The sequence below is a fragment of the Leucoraja erinacea genome, chromosome 36 (genome assembly GCF_028641065.1).
Source record: "Leucoraja erinacea ecotype New England chromosome 36, Leri_hhj_1, whole genome shotgun sequence".
NCBI lineage: Eukaryota > Metazoa > Chordata > Chondrichthyes > Rajiformes > Rajidae > Leucoraja > Leucoraja erinaceus.
In genome coordinates, this window is record NC_073412.1 from 1113683 (window position 1) to 1138833 (window position 25151).

The window sequence follows — 25151 nt, forward strand, 5'->3', positions numbered from 1 at the left end:
TAACTAGCCTCAACAACATAGATGGGGGAAAATAATGAACCTTGGGAATATGTATTTCCTCCTCTGCCAATGTATATGGGTGTGTTTACATTGGGTCAAACATGAACGACTGCCAATGCTCACCATCTAAAGAACAACAACACGGACAATGCACAGTTTAGTCTCCCAGAATCAGTCATTGTGGGCAAGAGTGGAGAAAATGGAAACAAAAATAGAAAATGGTCGGAAGCACTTAAAAAGTCAAGCAATACCTGCAGGGAAAGAGAACCAATATATCAGGGCAAACATTAGAACACACATCAGCTGACATTGCTGGGAGTGGTGAAGTTGTATGAACGGACCTTGGACAAATAATCCAGTCATCGATTTTAAATCTCTCTGCAGCATTTGTGTAATTTAGTGGAGAAAAAGAGCTCAGAGCAAATAGAAACCTCTTGCATTCCAACTTCCTGAACAAGCATAACTTAGGTTAAAGTGTCAAAGTGAGGGTGATGGGAACTGACCTCATCCTCCATCATCTTCCTGCTTATTCACCCACACTACAGGTAACTCACAGCCGTCAATTAACCTAACAAGAAGCACATCTTTGAAATGCTCACGTGCTCAGCTGCAGAACACGCAAACTCAAGGTCAAGATCTAATCTGGATCTCCACCTGAGAAGGTGGAGAAGGCAGAAATTCTCATAACATTTGAAAAGTATTTATATGAGCATTTAAACTGTCCTTGCAAATACAGATTAAGTGCTGTAGATGTGATTAGTATGTATACATATTTGTTAGTTGGCACGCATACGGTGGGTTAAAGAACCTGTTTCTGTACTTTATGATTCTATGACTACCAATGATAACGGTTTAAAATGCAGACCTTGTATTCAGACGGCATACCATGAAAAGGTTTTGAAACTATGCCTACGCAAGACTTCCTACCTTTTTAGAGCATTTGATGTTTGTTTTCAAACAACACTTCCTATGGCAAGCATACCGACACACTGGAAAACAAAAGAGCATAAGTGGGATAACTTATTCATTTGAACCTCTGAGAGATTTATGCATGCTTGTTCTGTACACAAGTCCCAGTACACATGATTAATAAGCATATGTATCAAGTGCTGGAAAACAGAATAATTACCTTTTTAGAGGTGCCAGTACAATGTAGTTAGGCAAAAAAATACAAATAAGTTAACTTGATACTCATTTGACAGACAAATATTTAAATAGCAATTCTAAAAGTCAAGATAAGATGAAATGTTACATTCTTCCCCAGCCAACATCAATATGAATATAATTGGGAGATTAGAAAGTTACAATGTGATGGTAAAAAGTAGCGGGAGCATTTTTTCCCATGTGATCGTGGAATATGTTACTAGGCAAGGGCAGTCGGCCTCTGAAGTGGACATTGCGAATAGTTAAATGGATTTCAAAGAAGAGTTCAAGGGATCCGGTAAAACAGGAATCAATTAAACAACAATGCATTTGCTGTGACAAAGCCATCCCCCTTCCTTAAATCCTGCTGCAATATTGCTGGGAACTTACGTTTGCACACACAGGCTCTATCCATCATCCAGATGAGAGAGGAGCAGCACTCGCAATAAGTGGGAATACTGTACTGTGTTGATTTGAAAATGTGACCATTGTATTCCTCCACCTGCAAATAGACAAACTTGGGTTGGTTAAATCATTCTTGTTTCACTGTCGCCAGTACAGATCCAAACAAACCTACAAAGCTGCCATTTTGAAAGCAGATTGTTACACATTAAAGGGACTTCCAAAAGGTTAAAAGGAATATTAGCTTCACATCATGTGCAATACCTTGTAAAATACAACAAGAGTAGGCCTTTTATTCCCAACATTCTATAAGAGTGTTCTTTAAAAGAACCTGGTTAATGCAAGGATTTAAACATATTCACATCAGATGAAAAGATAAAGTCAGATAGAGTTGAGGAATATTTTGGGATAAGCCTTTACATATGGATGGTGCATTACATTCAAGTACGGCTCAGGATAAGGCTACTAAACAGCTGCAAGCGATAAAGCCTATAGACTGTGCACACTAACTATCAATGATTGTTTTACAAGCAGAATGAGCTCAGCTTTTCCTGATGGATCATGATCAGCTGATCTTTCTACCTCACAGAATGAGTCAACATTTCCAGAGATAGCAGCAAAATGAGGTTCACAGATTATGAAATGTCAGTGGCAAGCCGCAGGACACGGAGAAATGGATCGAAAATTGGTCTCTAAAGCAAGAAAAACAACTCGGCCTTCAACTGAGCCACTGGTATTTTCTGTCTCATTCCTGTGCAGAAATAGTGCCATGAGCACAAACAACTATTACCAAAGCTATTTGTGTTTTGATTAACAGTCAAAAAACATATGCCTCCTTAAAAGATAAGTTGCTCAGGCGGCATCTCAGGAGAACATGGATAGATGACAATTCTGGTCAGGACACTTCTTCAGACTGATTGTAGTAGTGAGGTAAAATCCGGAAGAAAGAGGGGCAGGACAAATCTGGGCGAGTGATAGGTGGTAAGGAACTGCAGATGCTGAAGATAGACACAAAAAGCTGCAGTAACTCAGCAGGTCAGGCTCTGGAGAAAACAAATAGGTGACGTTTTGAGTCGAGACCATTCTTCAGACCTTTATAGGTGGATACAGGCTTTGACAAAATTGCGATGAAAACATAAAAGGTAGTGAGAGAAGGAGATGAGAGGCCTGAAAGGTTGTGTGAGTAAGCATCTACATTCTCCTACAACAGCTTCTCTTGCATTCGTGGAGAGAAGGAATATCAATACAAATGGTCAATGTAGTGCTATGGCAGAAAATAATGCTCAAATTCAGAATATGGATTAAATAACCCCCAAAATAAAACAGGTCGGGTTGGGGGGGGGTGGGGAGTTGTAATGTAATCCCATGCTACCCTCTCCATGGTCGGATAGTCGGCGACTAAACCGTCCACATCACCTGGTTTGCCAGGTGAGGAGGAGGCTGTGGACCCCCAGCAGGACCAAAAACAAGACCTGTCAAAGGGCGGATGAGCCCCAGCGAGCCAACAGCCAACAGTAGAAGTTTCGATCACTGTTGTTCGCTGCATTGTAAGGCACCGTGCCTGTTGATGTTTTCAACAATGATGATGATGATGATGATGATGAAAATAGAACTCTATCCAAAATTAGGGATACCACGACCTGGGAATAATGAAAACTGTGAGATAGGAAGTAATTCAGAGAAAGCTCAACCAACAGATGCCTTGATCAACACACTTATAGAAATGGTGTCAGCATGATTCACAATTAGAGGTGAGGGCAAGTGGGATGAAGTCACTACAGGAATTAGGTGCAGTTTAAAGATGTTGTAGGACATAAGATGTTGTCCTCTGAACCAAGCACAGAACATGCATGACAGGAGAATCAGACAACGTACAATATCAGTTTCTTTCTTCCGTCTCTTTTTCCTTTCAGTTTTTTGTATCTGAAAAACAAATTTGAATTTTGGACTGAGTGTGTAACAACATTTGTCTAAAATAATATTAAAAATATAAAGCCCTTGCCGTTACTGTTTACGGATATGGGCCACATGCTGTAGACAGCACTCGCTTAGATGGTGCATCTTGGTTGGTATGAACAAGTTAGGCCAAGTTAGTTTTCATGCTGTACGACCACCATACATGAATGATACGTATACATACTGTGCTATTAGAATGAACACAAGACCAATTTCAAACACACAATTTGCTCTCCTTTCTGAATTTTGAGCCTTGAGGATCAAGCCAGTTTCTCTGGCATCTGCCAGCTCAGAAAACAAGTGTTTGCCAACTTGCAAGTATTGAAGAATGTCAGCTAAACTGAAACCTGCAGTCAACCAAGATCCACTGGGAAGATTACTGGGGAAATCAGGGGCAGGATTTCCAGCAGAATACACCAACACGCATTCTAATATTTCTCCAATTGGTATCATTCATTTAGCATGAACGTGAGGATGCAATGGTCCTCCATCCATTACTTTACTAGGAAAGTAGTTGTTCTGGTCTCAGCTTCTTATGAAGTATGTCCCATGCTTACTATCCCCCACTGATGCCACATGTTACGTACACTCACCATCAAGATGTTCACCTGCTAAGTTCCCTACCTTCCACCGTCTTTCCTTTCAAAGGAAATTTGAAAACCAAACGTAGTGTTATCTAAACTCATTACTTCTCCATTTTCCTTACTTTGTGTTTTCATTTCAAGATCTGGGGCTTTGTATTGTGGGCCTTTGATTCACCATGATATCCACTGAACTAAATGTCGTTCAGAGTAAAAACAAAATGTTTGAAGCATCTCACCTTCCCAGTACCACTGTCCAGAATTTTGTGTTCTAACATGAACTCATCCAGGAACACCTTAAAGGTGTTGACCCACACTTTGACAGGTGACTCATTCCAATCCCGTCGCTGCTGCCTCATTGTCTTCTCTAGGATCTGCTCAAACAGTGCGTACAGATCCTTGTACCGGATACTCTTCCCATCGTCCATCTGCAGCAGAAATAACATTACAACTAAACAAAGGAATGGGATGTCAAAGCATGAAATCACTCACAACATACACTTTATAAATCACTCCTGCACAGAGCAGAAGAACAAGTTGCTCCATCCTGGAACACTGATGAATCACTAATAGCTCATTTGATTTTTTTCCCCCCCACAAAACAACTATTCAGAGATAGGATTTCAGGCAGTTCCACTGAACCAATAAAGAAATGTTCATTCCAGAAAATTCAAGAGCCACAACAAAAACTACTCATTCAGTTATTTCCTGCTTTCATATCTCACCCAATGAACAAGCCTATACTCACCGCTAAAGCTGTCGAATAAGAGTTAAAGATATTTAAACGGAATTCCTTCAGAGATTTCTTGAAAACTACATCCACAAATGTATCTTTCTTGTTGTCATCAGTGTCCAGGTCAGTGATCTGCAAGTAGAATACTCTTAAGTATTGACGTGAGCAATGGTTAGCATGAGAACATCCATATTTCATCAGAAGATTATACATGGTTGGAAAAATACATTTTCAGCATTGCAGTTGAACATTTTCCAATGTCTTGGTAGTATGTACAGTCGTAGTATTATGCTACTATGATGCAAAGTAAAATGCACTGTCCATACAACATACCTCCTAACCAACCCTTTACTTCTCCCAGCCCAGTCTAAATCCATTATGAACTGTCCTGTAATTGTCCAAACTCATTTACAAATGCAGGACAATAAAATGCCTCCTGCCTTTTGTCTGGTCTAGATGGGAACTTGGATCCAGGGACAAAAGATGCCATCCCACCTCACTGCACCACCTCTGCCAATATTTCATTGCACAGATCTGAAGACTGGTGAACATATAGCTTCATATTTACCTTCTTCTGCAGGAATTCATTCATACACTTGAAATCATTGGCACAAGTGATGATCTGTAAGGTGTCATGCTGCAACTGAAAGACCTCCAGGCCTACATTGCTGATCTTCACACTTCTCCTTCTCTTCACTTTTGGTGACGGTTCTCTGTTCTCTTTGAACTCTTTCCCTCTCTCTGTTCCTAAATCAGGACTTCGAGGAGGAGTTAGGTTCGGAGGTGAAGGAGCCTGACCTGCGAGAGAACAGCAAAGTTCAAAAGCATCACCAAACTCATCTCTGCAACAAACGCATTGTTTTTTTCTCATCAATCATTCAATATTATGTTACAATCGCAAGGATATATTCAGGAACTTTAGCCGACAAGAATATTGGCATTTATTTTGCCTGTATTGATTGTACCAAGAGCTCCCAGTTTTAATGATGTAACTTTGCTGATCGCTTCAGTTTATTGTGCTAAGCCGAGGCCAAGAACATCCCCAGAGGAAGAAATAGGAAAAGCTCTAAACTTATTAAATAGTTCTACTTTTATTAAATTCTTCACCAAATGCATAACTGCGGGGATAGATATGCCCTTAATTCTGTTGTTATGCTTTACTATTGAAGACCCCAAATAAGGACTGCAACAATAGGTTCATTATTGCTATATTTATATTTCTCAACACCCAACATATGAACTGGTGTGCTCTTCAGCCTTCAGTTTTTGCAATTAATTATATAAAGAAATCTCCATTTTCTTTTTACAGTTCAATATATCTTTCAAAAACTGTTGAACTTGGTCAAACTTTCAAATTTTCCAAATTCAAAATAAAATCCCACATTAATAGTCCCGATCAATTCTATATACCCGTTAAACCAACCATTGAGTTTATGTAAATGTACCGTATTCCTTTTCAATCTCATGTACGAGCACAAGCATGTTATCCGGGAATATAAAATTCAATTCAAAGCAAGGAATTTGAAAGTATTAATCACATAAAATGTAAACTTGTCACAGGAATAGTCCACCTTGCTCATGCTCCATCATTCAATAAGATGTCTGAACTTCTACCTCAATGCTACTTTTCTACACTAACCTCAGAAACCTTGTCACTCTCTGTCAGAGTGAGGCCCAGTGCAAATTAGAGGAACAGCACCTCATGTTTCATTAGGCAGCGAACATTGACTTCACTAACTTCAAGTAACCCTTGCTTTCCCTCTTTCCATCCCTCCCCTTCCCAGTTCTCCGATCAGTCGTACTGTCTCTGTTTGCTTTGTTGTTATCTTCTCCCAGCGAACAATGATCTATTCTACATTTTCCTTGATCTCCAGTCTCTCTGTCCTATTTTTACATTTACATTTCCTTATCAATGCATCTCCCTCGCCCCTGGCACCAGTCTGAAGAAGGGTCTCGGCCCGAAACGTCACCCACTCCTTCTCTCCAGAGATGCTGTATGTTCCGCATTTACTTGAGCAATTTGTGTCTATCTTCATGTACCTATCTAAATGTTTCATAAATTTTGTGATAGTATCTACCTCAACTACCTCCTCAGGCAGCTTGTTCCATACACTTACCACCCTTTATGTAAAAAAAATTGGCCCTCGAATTCCTTTAAAATCTTTCCCCCTGCAATGTGAACATTCCTAATAAATTAACCATTTGGGTTCAATTAGTCTGAAAATGCACACTAAATTATAGTTCAAAGTGAGAATGCATTTGACTAAGTAGCCTGAAATCTGACATTGCAGTGCTTTCATTCAGAGTGAGTACATCCTCCATCACATTGCAACCTGCCCCGTGGTATTGCCAACTTACATAACTTTTTAAAAATTAGACTTTGTACTTTATTTCATTCCTTCCCTTTGATTTTATACTTCCTTGGGGATGTACTGCAGCATTAATTAACTTTCTAAGATTAACTTTTAAATTCAAATTAAGAGTTGAGCATGCAAATTGTGCCCTGAGGTTGGCGGAGATTGTCTGAGGCTTAAAAGGCACATTAAATCTATTAAAGGCACCATTACAGACATTAAAGGAGTCTAAGATTCTATTAACTCCTGCCCCAGATGGGATGAAAGGCATTTTCTTTGAATATTGAGACGATATATGGCCAAATCAAGTTGACCGGGCTTGTGCCCTTTTCTTCAAAGTACTACAAGTTTGTGGTGTTACAGGGCATCTATCATTCCAGCCATAACCAAGTGAAGCCTAATCACGCCTTACACTGCACAATCCATCTTCAGATCCTATGCCCATCAGACCTGGCATAAGAACAGCAATTCAATTCAAATTGGGATTCCCGGCCTGTAGATTAGTTAAAGGTGCCCCTGGTTATATTTATCATTATTTTTAGTCATTCCCAAGTGTTTTGTATTTAGTACTTTTTATCTTTAAACTTTTAATTTTAATTTTTTAAATAGTCTTGGTTTTTTAAATGTTGCTGAACATCCATCACATGAAATTGTTTAACAAAACAAGGTTCCATCCCTAGCCTTTCCCTTGTCATTTGCGGGGTTCAGACACCTTGCTATGCCTCCCAGATGTAGAGGATCAGCTCATTCAAACTTCCTCGTCCAGCCCAACTTAGTGGAAGGCAGGTTGCATGCAACTCGATTCTACCATATGAATGAATAAGAATGAATACGTTTGTTGGCCAAGAATTCACATGCAAGGAAATTGTCTTGGTGCAGCAGTACACCGTGGCAGCCATCGTCAGTGCCAGCAGCAGCAGCAGCAGCAGCAGCAGCAGCAGCTACAGTTTAAGGTGAGAATGGGATTTGAACCATATAATTTTGGTTCAAATTTTGAGTGAGATGATTGAGTTGAAGTTTTGTTACATGATGAATGTACAATCAATGGGTTCATGACACTCCTTCCAATACGATCTAGCTGTCAATTTCAGGCACCAAGATCGTCATTGTGCTTCCAATCTTCACTAAGTTTCATGGAATAAAAAAAGAACTTTAAATATAAACCACATTTGCCTCATAGTGAATAAATACAGAACACAATCAGTCACAGGAAAATAAAATCTTAAGGAAAAAAATTGATTAACATTCCATATATAGTCTCCAAGTGTGAATGTAAGCAGCTGAAGATATCAAAAGCTTCAGCAACCAAAGATGGGCTAATAATGCTTAATATTGTAGGCAGAATTTTCCAAATCAGTTTGCAACAAATCTGTTTGGTACTGTAAAGGAAACAGGTTAAACTAGTGCCCTGGCCAATGCTTTTCCAAACACCACCAAACATGTAAATTATATTTATAACACTTCCTTGTGAAAGTGCTACAAGCAAAAATTGCTTCTGCGATGTGTCTCAATAACCATATAGGAAGAATCGTGAAGGATTTGTGTAAAACACCAAGTATTTGATAAATAGTAACAACTGTTTTAAATGAGTTATTTATTTATTTTACCTTTCAACATACTGTCCTTTCCTTCCAGCTGTGGTAGGCTGCGTGATTTCCCACTCGGTTTCACCTCCTGGTGCCACGGTGGTGTCTGTATGTCCTGATCCATACTCAGTTCCTGGAGTTCTGACTGGGTAGCCAGTTTCTCCCTTGACAATTTCTTTTCTCCCTGTTTTTTATTTCCCCAGAATTTCATTCGACCCTTCAGAGCTCTACATTTAGAAATCAAAGGTCAGAGAAACATACATTGGTGAATTTAGGTCAAAAAAAGACACCCACAGTAAACTCCAACCGGGAATAAATTGTTGGAAACAAGGAACGCCAGATGCTGGTTTACAGTAAAAGACAAAGTGCTGAAGTAATTCAGCGGGTCAGGCAACATCTCCAGAGAACATGGATAGGTGACGTTTCAGACTGAAGCAGGGCCCCCCGACCCAAAGTGTCACCTATCCACATTCTTCAGAGACGCTACCTGACCCACTGAGTTACACCAGCGGATTGTGTCTTTTATTCTGAATTATTTGTTATTCATTTCAGTCATGATTTTCAGCTTCATCACAAACTTTTACTTGAAAAACAGGTGATGGCTACAGATCAGAAATACTCCAGTGATCAGCTGGAGGCATCAAAATACTGGCAGCTGAATCAATGCTTCAGAAACCCTTTTATATAACACTGAAAATGTGAGCCGAAAAGGTTTAGGTAACCAGAATTTTAAGTAAACATGTCTATTTTTCAGCAGTTCAATTAAAACTTTGAGCGACAACTAATTGGAAACTAAGTGGGGAGCACAACTCACGATTCATTAACTAAAACAGGTAGAAAATCAGAGGAAGAAAACAACTCATCTTTGGTCACCGGAATCTTAAAAGTTCTGTACTGAAACATGTACGAGTACCCATTTTGCCTCCAGATGATGTGGCAGAAAATTTAAAACTCAGCACATTTTCTTTTTTTCTTAATTTAACTATTAGAAATAATAGATCTAGTTTGCTGTGACCACAGACTGAATATATTTGCAATTTGTTCAGCCTTGAATCACTATTACAAGAACACGTATAACTAATGAAGGTTTCAGCCCGAAACATGGCCTATTTCCTTCGCTCCATAGATGCTGCTGCACCCGCTGAGTTTCTCCAGCACTTTTGTGTACCAACTAATGACAATGTCTGGTTCCACTCTGCAGCAGACTGAAGGATGACCTGAAGCACTTCAAATCTGAAGAAGGGTCTTGACCCGAAACATCACCCATTCCTTCTCTCCACAGATGCTGCCTGTCCCACTGAGTTACTCCAGCATTTTGTGTCTATCTTCAGTTTAAACTAGCGTCTGCAGTTCCTTCCCACACTGCAAATCTTGCCCAATTAGCACCAATGTGAAATAAACACTCTCACCTTCCATCTGGGACGTTACTCTTCCGAATAGAGTCCGATCTACCCAATTCATCTTGAGATTGAGCTTTGTGCAGTTTCTTCTGCTCTGCATTTTTAGTAGATTGCATCTGCAAACACAGAATAGAAGCTAACACTATTGAGATTATTGACCATATTTGCCTACGATTAATTTGGCAGTTTACTGATTAAAAAATAAAATCTTTTTTGTTTGTTTGCAGAATTCTACATTTAAAATGCATTTTGGTCACTGGAAACATATAAATGAATATCAATTCAAAGACCACATACTTTTAAACTGAATGAAAGCAGGGGACTGATGATCAGGGAATTGAATCCTTAGAATACAAATCTGAAATTTGACTTTATACGATTCAACTGGTAAGCACTTTATTATAAAGAACCTTGTGGCTGAATAAAAGGCTCATCTCTTCTGATGAGTAAAGTCAGCTTATCTTCAAATTTCGAAAGTTAGTACACATGACGTCCACCTTGAAAGACTAAGAAAGCTTCACACAAATTGAAATTAAGTAATGAGGGGTAAGGTTTCTGGGCGCTTGCAGAACCTGAAGGTTGGTCTACTCATGGATGGATTGAGTACTGCTCATATGCCAAATGTTCATCTTGGCAAAGTTAAATAATGCTCCTTTATTAGATGTATTACTAACTGACACATCCAAAATGGGAAAAAAACTTCCGGAACTCATTAGTTTTGATGCAATTGTTAACCATGGTTTTGTTTATGGGTTTAGTACAAATATGTTACATTTTGTGAAAAGTGGAGGGTAAACTTCAAGGAATATTTCTGATAAGCTAAATCAAAAAAGGTTCCTGCATTGAACAAGAATGAGTACACTGAAACACTTCTTCACTCAAAATCAGCATTTTGTGTCTATCTTCCATTGCTCTGAGAGTCCTTCCATGAAATTAAGTGTGTCTGTGATTGAGCAATCCTACTCTAAATGCTCTGTATACATCTACTGCTCCATAAAAGGGAGACAAAAATGTTGGAGAAACTCAGAGGGTGAGGCAGCATCTATGGAGCGAAGGACCATAGATGCTGCCTCACCCGCTGAGTTTCTCCAGTATTTTTGTCTACCTTCGATTTTTCCAGCATCTGCAGTTCTTTCTTAAACATTCTGCTCCATAAAGGCAATTTCACTTCAAACAAGGCTTCATGATTCACTCTCAATTACTCAGCTGTAAGACTCAGAACACACACTCGACCAATATGAAATTAAATCCTGAACTTTCTTTTTGTAAAGATATTATTTTAATAAATTATAAATCTTTTTTCACACCCGCTCAAATTCTATACACTTAAATTATATGACTGATTTGAACAAAGGACGAGCAGCTGCTATGAAACAATGCAAAGGTTATCTATCATGGGTGATATGTGAAAGAAGACAGCTAGTGCCCACGGAAGCCTGAGGGTGGCAGTGTGTCATTAGTATTGGCTTGTGACCGGTCTCACTGCACACTAGTCCATGCAAATTCACAGAGAGGCGATCACATTGTTCTTCTTCAAGTAAAGATCCAGGTTTTGACTTCAAAGGAAATGTTACCCCCAAAACTGCATTGTATATAATAATTGCTGTGATTGATTTAAAAAAAACAAATCATATACACACAAAATTGAAATTAAACCTCAATGTTATCATTTTTGAATCACTAACAAGCACGTTTTCTCCTTTATCTGATTCACAAAACACACCCCAACTAATTAGAAGTCAAGAACCTAAAAGTCGGGGCAGATATGGTAGTGGCATGAAGATGAAGAGACGTTTGGATAGGCACATAGATATGCAGGGAATAGAGGGATATTGATTATGTACAGACATTGTGGGCTGGAGGGGCTGTTCCTGTGTTGTGCTGTTCGATGTTCCACATTCAAGAGGCAGCATGGTTTACACCTAATTCTCGCGCTAACTTTATTTAATTTTAAGGACAATGCGGCAATATGCCTCTTGCAAAAATCTGCACCATTGTACAGACATACTGCTTTGTTCATAAGGTACACCCCCATCTTACACTGCATTCCACGACAATCTGCTACAAAATACGTCCTCTACATTCTAACACATAACCAAAGCAAAACCAATCTTTTGGGAGGGGAGCTTAAGACAGGATGGGGAAATAAATTATTGGCAGAACAATGTGTCTGTGCAAGTGACATTCAGGCAGGCCTCTCTTAACTCTTGTCACAAAGGATGTCAGATTTACCCAATTACCTCTGTAGCTTCAACTGTGCCACTCTGTAAATATTAAACATACTTCTTTGGGGTCACCTTAAATAATATTTCAAGGATGTGAGATCTGCAAATCCTCTCTGCTCAAACTCTGTGAAGACATTCTTTTGTCAGACCCTTTGAACCATTTGGAAAATGTGGGCTTTTATTACCCCTCATCCACATTTGTAAGAGGGCATTATTCAGCCTTGTCACGGGAATTGTAATAAAATTTAACGAACGGTGGGAAGCATTCAGGGGTACAACTATAAATACTGACACTCCTGTCTGTGATCATGTCTGGAGAAAGCATCCTGCTACGTAACGTCTGACCAATCAGTAGAGACTTACTATCCATGATGATGAACTCAGAATGTCAGGCAAAATACATATAAAGTTCAAGTACCTTAATTGTCAGGCTTTTTAAAAAATCCCATATCAGTAATAGTGTAGAAAGCGTGTTGAACCATTCCTCTGCACTTCATTGATTTTACCCAATGAAGAAGCTGTGATTACCACCAAAGACACACCACAGTTTCCTTCACTAGTGAACTCTAAGCTTGTGCGTAACTTGGAACTTTACTTCAACGGTCAATAATTTGCCCTGTCTTCTCCGCACCAAGCATCTAATGAACTGACTGACAACCAAACAGCTGAACAATGTAGTTTTAATAACTTCTCATCGCTTATACTAGGAAGAGCTTTATTTTAGATCTGATTATGAGCTGCTATTAGAAAGTACACTGAAGTGGAGAAGGAAGGAGCTGCAAATGCTGGAATCTTGCAGTCTGTTTTTTGCTTATAATGTTCTTTCCCAGCACAATTTCCATATGGGTACAAAGTGGCCGGTTTAGAATCCATCAGGCTGTAAGGGTAGGGGGATATAATACATGGCTGAATAACCACACTGTATATGCATTACAATTCAACTACAAGGCAACAAAACAACATTAGCTTTCTCTTTCCACAGATGAGGCCTGACCTGCTTAACTCTCTCCAGAATTTTCCATTTTTATACAATAACAAGCACTGTTATTGGGATGAAAATTTGCTTCATCGATAGTGCCATGGTTGATTAGAGGGTTGGGGAGTCAGACACAGGTGGCAGCATACCGTCCTGAATGAATCTAGTACCTTATAAAATACGGCCCTTAGTCCACACATGACCTACCTTGTCAGAAATTGTTTGATAACCTTTGGGTAGGAAATGAAATTGCAACCATAATGAAAAACATCCACAAGAGATACAACATATAAAATATTCATATTAACCAACATTGACACTTCACTCTTATTAAAAAGTTGAAATTAAATTTTTCAGCACTTTTTTTTAGTTGCAAAGTCAACACCAAAATTGCCCATGAAAGGAAATAAAGAGATGTTAGCTACCCCACATGCTGTTAATTAAACTCAGACATTAGAATATAAATTGATTTTAGGTGTTACGTGTGAAAGAGACAAAGTAGGCGTAAGTGCAACCCAAGCAGTGTGATTAGTTGAGCTGTGACATGCGGTAATTTGGTAAATAAAATCGACCAGGTGAATTCTGTGATGGGCAATAACCAGGGAAGCAGTAAGTGCTAGTGAGGATGTTTGTCTTAGTAATGGAATGGCCCACATCCAGTTCAACAACAGCGTGATTATATCTTCTAGAGTTGAGCAGGGATTTCCAATGCAAGAGTTATCTAAGTACCAAATACATGACTGTTTTAAAAGGAAACACTCAATCACATTACAAAGAGCATTACTCAATATATCCTTCGATTTGTGGAATATCTTCAATATTCATCTCATATCGCCTTTTCCTGAAAATGTTGAATCTTGTTGGGATAGGTTCTTTGGATGGCTGCAGTAGTTTCTTGTGAAGTTGGTTCTGCCGCAGTTAACCAAAGGCATCGCTTCAATTGAGTTTATTTAGGTTAAAAAGCTACAACAACCAGCGTCATTAGTCGCGGAACTAATGACACAAAGTGAATGATTCAAGAGATGAGTGCTTCAATAGGAAGCACATGAATATTGTTACGCAAGTTCTGCATCTCGAGTTGGTAAAATTTACCAAATACAAAATATATAAATTCTCAGGCAAGAGACCAAATGTGAGTAACAATGTTCCTTGTCTTAACGACTACCAACACAAGTTTTTTGTGAAGGTTCAGAAACTAGCATAACACATCATAATCTGTGGAATTTTAAACTAAAAAAATCTCCAGTTGCTGCAAATCTGAAATAAAAACAGAAAGTGCTGTAAATACTCAGGTATAATAGGTCATTAACCTGAATTGGTAGCAATTATTAACTCTAACAATGTTTCTATTTTACAAAAGCTACCTGCTGAGTATTTCCAGTATTTTATGTTTTTATGTAGATTCTGCAGAGAATCCAACTTGGTAATTTGGTTCATGAATTCAGGGATCTGGCATTAAAATCTGCACTTCATTATTAAAAATAAACCATTTGCAATACATATAATGTGGGCTGTGCGTATTATACCTTGGTCTGCTGCAATTTAACAATTGGATCATTGTTAATAATCCAACTAAAATTGTGCACAACAAACAAGCTGGAAAATCTTTTGGGTTCAGGGCGTCATTACCTATGTGTATAGACATTTAACTGCAGGACACAACAGAGTTAATATGACACCGTAATCCACAGGAAAGGGCATTGTGCTCAAGTATTGAGTGTTACCTTCTAAAATCGGATAGGTGAGGGAGGTTAAGCAGTTCCAGATGTCAGTATTGCTTTCTACTCCAGAGTAAGGGTTAGCAAAGAGATGCTCCCAGATTTGTCTTGCACCCAACTGGCCATAATTTATTTACCATTTCTGAGTCACTGTAACAGGCCTGTCCGGCACTGTCCTTGGGCCTCAGCTCAGATCTAGGTTGGTTGGGGGAGAGGGGGGGTTCATTGGAGGGGTCATCATTCTCCTCTTCCTCAGTCTCTCCTTCCCCTTCAGCGTTAGTGCTCCTAGTCAAGAAATCGGAGCGGGTCCGCGCCATGCGGGCTCGCTTTTTGTGCACTGGTCTTGTAACCTGATTGACCGAATAACATACAAAAATCAAAACATGTAACTCCAAATGATGCAATGGGTCGCCATGAGCCCTGAGGAAGATTGCACAAAACACACTAACGGCAAAAGAAAAGGCAAGTCATAGCAGTGAAGATTGTAAATACTGCAAGAGGTCAAAGCCATTGAGATGCTTAACAAAAACATACAAAGAACCTTGTGAACAGTAGGATCATATATAGTAGCGTTAGGGCGTACAGGTCAGGGCATTTCATGTTACATGGCATAACTGCTGGATTATTGAACGTTATTTCCTCTGGTGACCATACTGCAATTTCAGCTGAAAAGTAAAGTTGGGGACGCTGATGGTGACTGAATTGAGTTTTGATTAAGAGCCCCCATCCATGCCCACAACAGTCAAAGACTGATAATATTCAACACTCCAATTTACTCATGAACAGCAGCTCTTTGGGATTGATACAGCAAGACTACTTTCTCCTGTAGAACCCATGTCAATGTACCCAAAACAGTTTGCTTGTTCAGGAATAGGGGCGTGGGGAAAAGAAAAATATTAAGAAATCAAATTTAAAGATTGGATCCTTTCATGCTTATTATGAAAACTCACGGGTAAAGAATCACAAATGTCCAGTTTGAAGCTGTGATCTTGCTGGGCATTGCACAAGATTAAATTTGAATAAACCTCATTCACCACAGACTTGTGCTCCCTTCACCACCTCCATCACCATGTCCACAATTTCACAATCTACCAAACAAGATTAAAGTGCTTACATCAGCTACTTTTACGTGTGATGATCTGTCTCTGAAAGCTTCATCTTCTTTGGAAAAAGCAGGAGATTTTTCCAGATTCACAGAATCTTTGTCAATCCTGTAAAGTGTAGTATTAATAATGATTAATATTCAGAGTGAAAGCAAATTTATCTGGATTTAACAGCATAAGCAATCGGGACAATCGCCATGAGTAAACACAATGACCATCATAGGCTGAGACATACACCTAGGTACTTCAGGATGCGTCCTAAACCTTGGAGCTCAGCAGCTCAGGCAACAAATACCATCTTCTCCCTGGGATAGACAGGGCAGACTGCATGTTGCAGGGAAAGGAAATGGTGGGTAGAGAGTCCTGGATTTCCACCCCAACTTTCTGTCCCAGGAATCATGCTCAACTATACATCAAATGGAGCATTTAATTCAAGGTGGCAATCCCTTGCAGTAATGAGGAAGTGTGGCACCATCAAAAGCTGCCTTCATTTAGAAAGAAAGTTAAATTATTTACCCACAACTGTGACTACCTTTCAAAAACACTTCATTAGGCGTAGAACACTTTGGAATGTCCCGATGGTGTGATATATGCTGTACAACCCCATTCACAAAATCATGATTAAGCTTAGTTGTTATGCTGCTGTGGTTATAAAGACCAGTGTACAAATAATAGCTATTAGGTGAGTATCAGAGGGCTGTCTGCTTCTTGGAGATTAGACAAATATAATTTAACTATCTAAATTCCAGCTCTATACTCAATTACATTTTAAGGATTTCCTTACAGCTCACCATCTAAGTCATTCATAGAGCTGTACAGCATGGAAATTGTCCTTTTATCCCACCTTGCCCATGCCAACCACGATGGCATGCTGCCATAATCCCATTGTGCCCATCACCTCCTAAACCCTTCCTATTCATATAATTGTCCAGACACCTTACAAAAGTCGTAATGTGCTTCTACAACTTCTCCTGGCAGCTTATTCTAGATATGGACTACCCACTGAGTGAAAAAGTTGCCCAAGGTCCCTCTTAACCCTCTCCCTTCTCTTCTTATGCCCAATGTCCTCTAGAAAAGACCGAGAGTATTCACATAACCCAGGCTGCTCATAATCTTGTACACCTCATTTAGCGCCTCCAGTAGAATAGAAAGAAATCCAAAATAATTTGGAGCTGTAAGTAAAATACTTCAAAACAATTTAACATTATTAATTTTTAAACGCTTCTTAGATTACACTCTCTTCTCCTTTGTGTTACATAAAGTAATTAGTCAACTCTTTCAACACTCAATTATTAACTTGCACCTTAAATTGAACACTGTACATGTTTCGGCAAGCAAGTGAAAGTGAGAGTTAACGGCTCAACAATGAAAATAGCTGTGAAATATATTGATGAATTGAACTTTCTTATTGTGTATATCTGGGTGTCACTGGCAAGGCCACCATTTATTGCCCATCCTCTAACTACAGGACAAATCTAGGCCTCCTGCTGTTGGGTAGGAATGTTTAACATTTAAACCCAGAGATATATTTCCAAATCAGAATGTATGCAACTTGGAGGGGAATCTGCAGGTGCCAGTATTCTCCCAGGCCAGCTGCCCTTGCCTTTCTTGTTGGTGGAGCTTGCGACTTTGGTCAGTGCAGTCCAAATAGTTCAGATGAATTACTGTAATACATTTGTACATAACATAGGACATAAACCAGTTGGCCAATTAGCCAACCATCTTTGGGATGTGGTAGACAACTGGAGCACTCAGAGGAAACCCACGCAGTCACAGGGAGAACATCCAATCTCCACACAAACAGTACTGGAGGATTGAACCCGAGTTGCTTGAGCTGTCAGCAGCAGTGGGCCATTCTGATGGTGTTGAATCTCTTGTAGTTGCTGCAGCTGCACTCATCCAGACAAGTGGAAATGATTCCGTAATGGTCTGGACTTGTACCTTTCACTTGGTGGAAATGTTCGGAGGTGTCAGGAGGTAAGTCACTCGGCACAGGGCTGCATCTTATTGTCATGGCTTCACATGGCTGCTCCGGTTGGCTTGGATATCCAGGATATTGATGGTAGTATAATTCACCAATGATAATGACACAATGTCAAGAGTTGGTCAGACATGCCTCTCTTTGTGAGACACAGCATTGATGGTGCTATTCTGGCATGAATGTTATGTAGAAAACTTTCAAAAGGTCCTGTTTCTTGAGCTATGTCATAAAGTCATACATGATAGGCATACAATTAGGCCATTCGGCCCATCGAGTCTACTGCGCCATTTGATCATGCCTGATCTATCTCTACCTCCTAACTCCAGTCTCCTGCCTTCTCCCCATAATTTATGTGTGGGGGGGGGTGTATTCCTGTAGTTTATTATTTTTCCTTGATTTAAAGAGATAACTGCATAAAATGTGAGTGTTATTGAAATGGAACAAGTAAATAAGCCTTTCCGAACCAGGCCAGTATCTTCATCGCTCTCCAGCAAACCCTCACTGATTATTCCACTGCTGCTCATGTTAGTGCTCTATTAGAATTTGTTTTGAGCAGACTTTAACCAAGTTTATTTATACTCCCGACTAATTAAGAAAAATAACTTACTTGCTCAGTGTATTCTTGTCCTTCGGCAAAAAGAATAAGACGTTGTTCCTGTCCTTGGCAGTATTATTGGTCGACTCTTCTTTTGTGCTTGCATGCCCCTTTTGAGGTTGAGCCTGCGGGAAGTGCTCTGAGCTGGGAAAAGTTTCACGGGATTCCAAGCTCAGCTTAGGGGCCCAGCCATCTGGCTTATTGAATTCCTGTTGGCCACTTGGTTGCAGCTCCTTAATTTCAAAAAACATCGTGACAGGTCTATTTCTTCCTGTGGACTGACCCGAGGTATTGTCAGTATTTAAAGATTCTGCAGTGTTCAATAACTTAGACTCAGTGTCTGCTGCTGAAAGCGAATCAGAACTGATAGCTCGATCCCATTTTCTGTCTTGCTGCAGAACAAGAAAAGACTGAGGCCTGTCTGCCTGCTTGCTTGGAGATTTGTAAAGAACCTGAGGACAATCATTCTGTCTGCCCTGTTCTATCTTCTGTAGAGCTTCCCCGCGCTGTCTCTCAAACATATCCTTCTCCTGCTTTTCAAAAACTTTGCGTTGTTTCTCAAGGATTTCTTTCTGCTGCCTTATCTGTTCCATCATTTCCTTCTCATTTTGCTGCCGTCTCTGTCTCTGTCTCTCTGCCTGCTGTACATTTAACCATTCCAACTTTTCCAGAATTGTGGTCTGTGGGAAGGAATCCATGTTTGTGTCCATGGCAGGTTCACCATAGAGCGGTGAGGCCTTGTCATCTTCTGCTCTGCTTGTTTTGGGACCGATGGTAGTGTCTTTGAATGTATGGCTGTCAGTACCTACAGCAGTAGTGTCATTTGGCACAGGGCTACTATCATGATTTGGCAACAAGCTTGAAAAGCTGGATTCCTGCTTAGCCAATGGTCTAGGACTGGGAGACCAATCTTCCGAACTTGATCTTTGAAAATCACACTCCTTGTTGGCTGTTCCTGGAGACATGGAAATATGACTGTGAGAATTAGTGTTAGCATGAGAACTGGAAGACAGGTTATTTCCATTAAGTTGGAGGTCAGTGGATAGACCGTGATCAATGAACTTTGGACTAGATGATAGATTATCCTGAGTGGTATGTAGGCCGGAATCAGAGACCAAGTCATCAGAAACAGTTAAAGATAGTTTTCTCTTATGGCCATCATCACCACTGGGTGCCTCAAAACTACCTCTTGAGCTCTCACTGTCTGGTGTTCCCTGAGGAGACAAGGAGTTCACACTGTCAGAAATCAGCTCATTGGACCAGCGCCCTTCCTCTGAGGGAGACACACCTCCTGACCTCACCTTCAGCAGTCCAAGACTGAATATGGCCTGCTCCAATTCTCTCATTCTCCGGCTGTTTCGTTTGGCACGCACCACTTTCTGTTTATCAGGGTCTCCGGGCAACGACTTTGGTCTCTCCCTCACTGTGACACACTGGAGCACATTTGCACTATTGGCAAAGTTGAAAGTTCCCGCCTGTATATCTGGAGATCTATCATTGCAGTCAGCAGGTACATCCTGAATGTCATTGTCTTTCAAAACAGGGCTCTCAATCAGTTCAGATTCCATTTTTTTTAGCTGAGAAAGATTTTCATTCAAGTGTTCATCCAATCCTATTTCTTGTTCATCATCCAGCTGTTTTTTATTTTCTTTACACTTTTGTCTTTTCAATGCCTGAAATCTAAAACAAGAAGCAAAAATTCAATTGTGATCATTAAAGGGGGTGGAGTGTATGTGTTTTTGTTCAGTTAAAATGCTCTCAATGCTCATTGCATAATTATACTTCAGATAATAGTTTCAAATTCAGTCATCGCAGCTGCAAAAATACTAGAATTCACCTCAGCAAGCCACATGGAGAGGGAGGGAGAAAGAGTGAGAGGGAGGGAGAAGGAGGAGGAGGAGAAGGAGAAGGAGAAGGAGAAGGAGAAGGAGAAGGAGAAGGAGAAGGAGAAGGAGAAGGAGGAGGAGGAGGAGGAGGAGAAGGAGGAGAAGAAGGAGAAGGAGGAGAGGGAGAGGGCAAGGGCGAGAGAGTGCAAGAGTGTGCAAGTGAGAGAGCGAGCGAGAGGGCAAGAGTGCGCAATGAGAGAGGGAAGGTGAGAGAGGGAGCGAGAGAGAGAGTGATTACTCTCCAGTAATGATAACCTGAATGCAAATATGAGTAGCAGTGAATGTATCTGTGACTGACAAGCTGTATACACGCACTGAGTATTGCTGCAGCTGGTCATGTATATAATTTAATTGTAAGGTATACAAATAAGAAGCAAAAACAAGTCTTGTAGTATTACCTGCGTCGCACAACAAATCCTCGGTTTGCTGCTTGAAGTTTAATGATGCTATCCCTGAAAGCTCTGTACGTTTGCATTTCCTTGTACCTTCTCCAATTTGTCTGAATGCAGAGTGCTGCAAGCTTGTACCTGTAATAATCACGCCAGCACCTTTGTATAACAATAGCTGCATCACGCATTTGCAAGTACACCTTTCTCTGGCTGTAGCCTTTCCACACAGCCTGAATAGTAGTTGCTGCTGCATCTAAGACACTGGGGTCTGTGTAGATGAGGTTCTGACTCATTTTGTAGTTTTGCCAATAATTCTGCAAAGAAATAATGAACAGAATTGAGAAAATCTAGAATATCATCACTTCTGTTTCTGTTTGTGTTGCCATAAAAATCAACATCGTTAAAAAACATTTTGCAAAAAGGACATCCAACAGCGTGTTCTAAATATGCACATAACTAGTCAAGGGGGATGTATACACTGACAAGAAATAGTTAACAGCAAGGTTTAGCCACCTCTCTGCTCACATCCAATCTGCAAAGCCCTAAAGAAAACTGGTTTGGGTAGACTTTGTCCAATCACTAGTGGGAACCCAAATAAACCTGGCAAGGAATTGACAATTAAACGAATAAAGCAAATCACATAGGAACGAGAAAAAAGTCACCCTACTAGGATGTTTCCAACAGAATAAAACAGTGACGGCAGTTGTGTCCAGCCCAATCACCTCCCCATCTGTAAAGGATCTGTAGAAGGCGCTAATATCGTCAAAGACTCTCACCGCCCTGGCCATGTTCTAACCTTGTTGCTACAAAGGAAAGAAGGTACAGAAGCTCGAAAGCCGTCATTGCCGGGGTTCAAGAATAGATTCTTCCCAGCGACAATCAGGCTCTCGAACCCCACTGCAGGGCACTGACCACAACCCTACCTCAGCAATGATCTATTATGGACATTATTTCAGATTGCATCATGAATTTGAAGTTTGAACTATAATTGTCTGATCAACTAGTATTACTGATTATTAATGTAATGTATTACAGATTATTGCATGCATATTTGTTGCATTGTTGTTATAAGTGATGCAAGTAAGGATTTCATTGTTCTGTTTCCAGTACATATGACAATTAAACACTCTGAGCTCTGCTTTGACTCCTGCTATCAAAACGGAATCAATCAAACTTTATGGCACAAGCTGCCTTTTGCAGACAAGCATGATATATGATATATGCCATTTATTGTCACTATACATGTACAGTGAAACTGAAAGCTGCTCGTACTCAGTGCATACATACAATTTTACACAAAAAACAAGAAACAGAAAAACAAAACAGAAGGGAGATGGGGGGGGGGAATAGGTGCACAAATTCTACGGCGCTACATACATATATACATATATACAGATGGAAGTCCGTGTTGGGCGGTGTAGTCAGTGCATGTGTGGATTTGAATTTATGGTAGATATAATTCTCGGGAAGCAGCTATTCCTGAGTCTGTTTGTCCTGGATTTGATGCACCTATAGCGCCTTCCAGAGGGCAGCAGGTCGAACAGTCCAAACGCAGGATGGGAGCTGTCTTTGGTGATCTTCTTTGCCCTGCTAAGGCAGCGGGAGGTGTAGATGTCCATCAGGGAGGGGAGAGGGCAACCAATGATCCTCTGCGCTGTCCTGGTTACCCTCTGAAGCCTCTCCCTGTCTGCCATGGTGCAGCTGCCATACCATGCTGTAATGCAGTATGTCAGCAGGCTCTCGATGGACGAGCGGTAGAAGGTCAGCAGCAGGTTAGAGTCCAGGTTTTGCTTCCTGAGGACCCTCAGGAAGTGCAGCCGCTGCTGAGCCTTCTTGATGACCGCCGTCGTGTTGTCCGTCCAGGAGATGTCAGCAGCGATATGGACGCCGAGAAACCGGAAGGTGTTGACCCTCTCCACACACTCGCCGTTAATGTGTAGGGGGACTAAGTCGGTGCTGTGCCTCCTGAAGTCGACAATGAGCTCTTTTGTTTTCCTGGTGTTCAGAGCCAGATTGTTTTCTGAGCACCAGGTTGTCAACTTCAGGACTTCCTCTCTGTAGGCTGCCTCGTCTCCCTTTGAAATAAGTCCGACCACAGTAGTGTCGTCAGCAAATTTGACGATGCGGTTGTTGTTGTGGGCCGGACTACAGTCGTAGGTGTAGAGACAGTATAAGAGGGGGCTTAGCACACAGCCCTGTGGGGAACCGGTACTCAACCTGCGAGTGGAGGAGAGGTGGGGGCCGAGTCTCACAGTCTGGGGCCGGTTTGTGAGGAAATCCTTAATCCAGGCACATGTGACAGTGGGGAGGCCGAGAGTGACCAGTTTACCAATGAGGATGTCCGGGATGATTGTATTAAAGGCTGAACTAAAATCCACAAAGAGCATCCGGACGTACCTCTGCCCCTGCTCCAGATGGCTCAGCACAGAGTGGAGAGCTACGGTGATGGCGTAATGAGAGGACAAAGTGCAGAGTTGCTTCACCTTAAGAGGGGCTCCCTCCCAAAAGTAGTATTAAACCTGTGTACTGCGCCCTGCTATGATCATGGCAGCTTTCAGTTATGTACAAACCTGTATCACAACTGCAGCTCGTTTCATCTGCAAGAACTGTCGTCGTTCAAGTGCAGTGCGGAACCACCTCTGAAGCAAAATGATTCTCCTAAGGACCTCCTCGTGTAGCATGTTTTGCAATCTTTGACGCTCACTCTCCTTCATAAATATCTACATTAGGAAGATGCAGGACAAATGCAACAGTATTACACACCAAAGAACGCATGAACAAGTAAATACACAGATGTGATAATGTCCCCTGAAACAGCACCACCAATGAAGCAAAACATTTCTGTGTGCTACATAGTGTGAGAAAAATGAATGAAAAATGAATGAATGAATATCTCTTTATTGTCATTGCACATGGTACAACAAAATTTAAAAGTCAATCCCACGGTGCGATTCACAAGAGCAATTTTAAATATATAAGAAAAGGTAAAAATATATACGTATATATAAAAAAAAATTACAGATAAATAACAATAGCAGCTGAGGTAACCATTCAGTTGAATGTGAGTGTTATTTCTTATTTTGCATTGTTAAGTTCACGTATGGCTATGGGGTAGAAGCTGTCTCTGAGTCTGTTTGTGCGAGTTTTGAAGGACCTGTACCGTCTGCCAGAGGGCAGCAGGTGGAACAGGTTGTGTCCAGGGTGGGAAGGGTCCTTCAGGATGTTGGCTGCCCTGCCAAGGCAGCGAGAGCTGAAGATGTCCTTCAGGGAAGGCAGTGGGCAGCCAGTGATTTTTTGTGCGGTGTTGATGACTGCAATGGTATTTGATAACAGAGTCAGAAGGATGGAACTAAGGCAGAGTCCAGGGATCTTGGAGGAGCAGAATGGCCAAGGTTATGTTCCTGACTCAGTGGTCAAGGCGTCAGTGTATTGGTGTTGGGTAACTGGGAAGAGGGTGGAGGTGGTTCAAATTCTCAACTTGAGCCTATCTAGCTTTCATGCCTAAAGGTACAAATGGATATTGGATGGAGGAAGCATCACAGTCAAGTTCAATCTTCAAACCTACAAACATTTACCATCAAACTCGTCAAACTGGGGTAGGGAAGCTGTGGTTCAACTCATAGCTAACATGACCAAATGCATTCAGAAAACCAAACAGACGTCTGCCATTAACGGAAGATGTTTCATCTTCTCTTTGAGCAAATACCGCCACTTTCGGAAGAGGCAATGAGACCCCTCGGTTGTATCAGAAATATTGCAACACACCCCTTATGAGCTTGTGACTAGAGTAGGATTTCAATGAGCATCATACATTTTGTTGTCATTATAAATTGACATGATGGCTTCTAACTGTACATTCAGTCAATCCAGCCAATTTGCTGTTTCATACTGTATCACTCACCATTGTCTCGCCTACTTGATAGCTGTTTGTGTTGAGGTTCACACTTCTCACAAAGTCACGAATACTGCGTTGAGAAGAGGTGGTACTTTGCGGCAAAAGCACATGGAAATGATCGGCGAATTCCTGAAATATTTCAAAACACATCTCACGTCAGCTGTGTTCAGCACATCAAATAAAGCACTCTACTGCTCGGGAAGGCATTACCCAGGCACACCAGGAAGA

The 25151-nt window shown here is 40.8% G+C and overlaps 1 protein-coding gene across 18 annotated transcripts in view; it reads right to left on the reverse strand.

The window, feature by feature from the left end:
- The window catches only part of myo9aa (myosin IXAa), a 137787-nt gene that overhangs the window by 19460 nt on the left and 93176 nt on the right, over nucleotides 1-25151 (reverse strand). For 17 of the 18 annotated variants that reach the window (XM_055662862.1, XM_055662864.1, XM_055662866.1 and 14 more), the window contains 14 exons: nucleotides 24930-25052; nucleotides 23599-23748; nucleotides 21038-21342; nucleotides 18766-20433; nucleotides 16189-16285; nucleotides 15212-15424; nucleotides 10165-10271; nucleotides 8777-8982; nucleotides 5384-5613; nucleotides 4831-4947; nucleotides 4322-4510; nucleotides 3421-3468; nucleotides 1534-1645; nucleotides 928-989 (listed from right to left, as the gene is read on the reverse strand). In XM_055662862.1, coding sequence (XP_055518837.1) covers nucleotides 928-989; nucleotides 1534-1645; nucleotides 3421-3468; nucleotides 4322-4510; nucleotides 4831-4947; nucleotides 5384-5613; nucleotides 8777-8982; nucleotides 10165-10271; nucleotides 15212-15424; nucleotides 16189-16285; nucleotides 18766-20433; nucleotides 21038-21342; nucleotides 23599-23748; nucleotides 24930-25052 — 3627 coding nt within the window. The remainder of the gene's footprint in view (nucleotides 1-927; nucleotides 990-1533; nucleotides 1646-3420; nucleotides 3469-4321; nucleotides 4511-4830; nucleotides 4948-5383; nucleotides 5614-8776; nucleotides 8983-10164; nucleotides 10272-15211; nucleotides 15425-16188; nucleotides 16286-18765; nucleotides 20434-21037; nucleotides 21343-23598; nucleotides 23749-24929; nucleotides 25053-25151) is intronic. The other variant, XM_055662877.1, reaches the window with a different exon arrangement.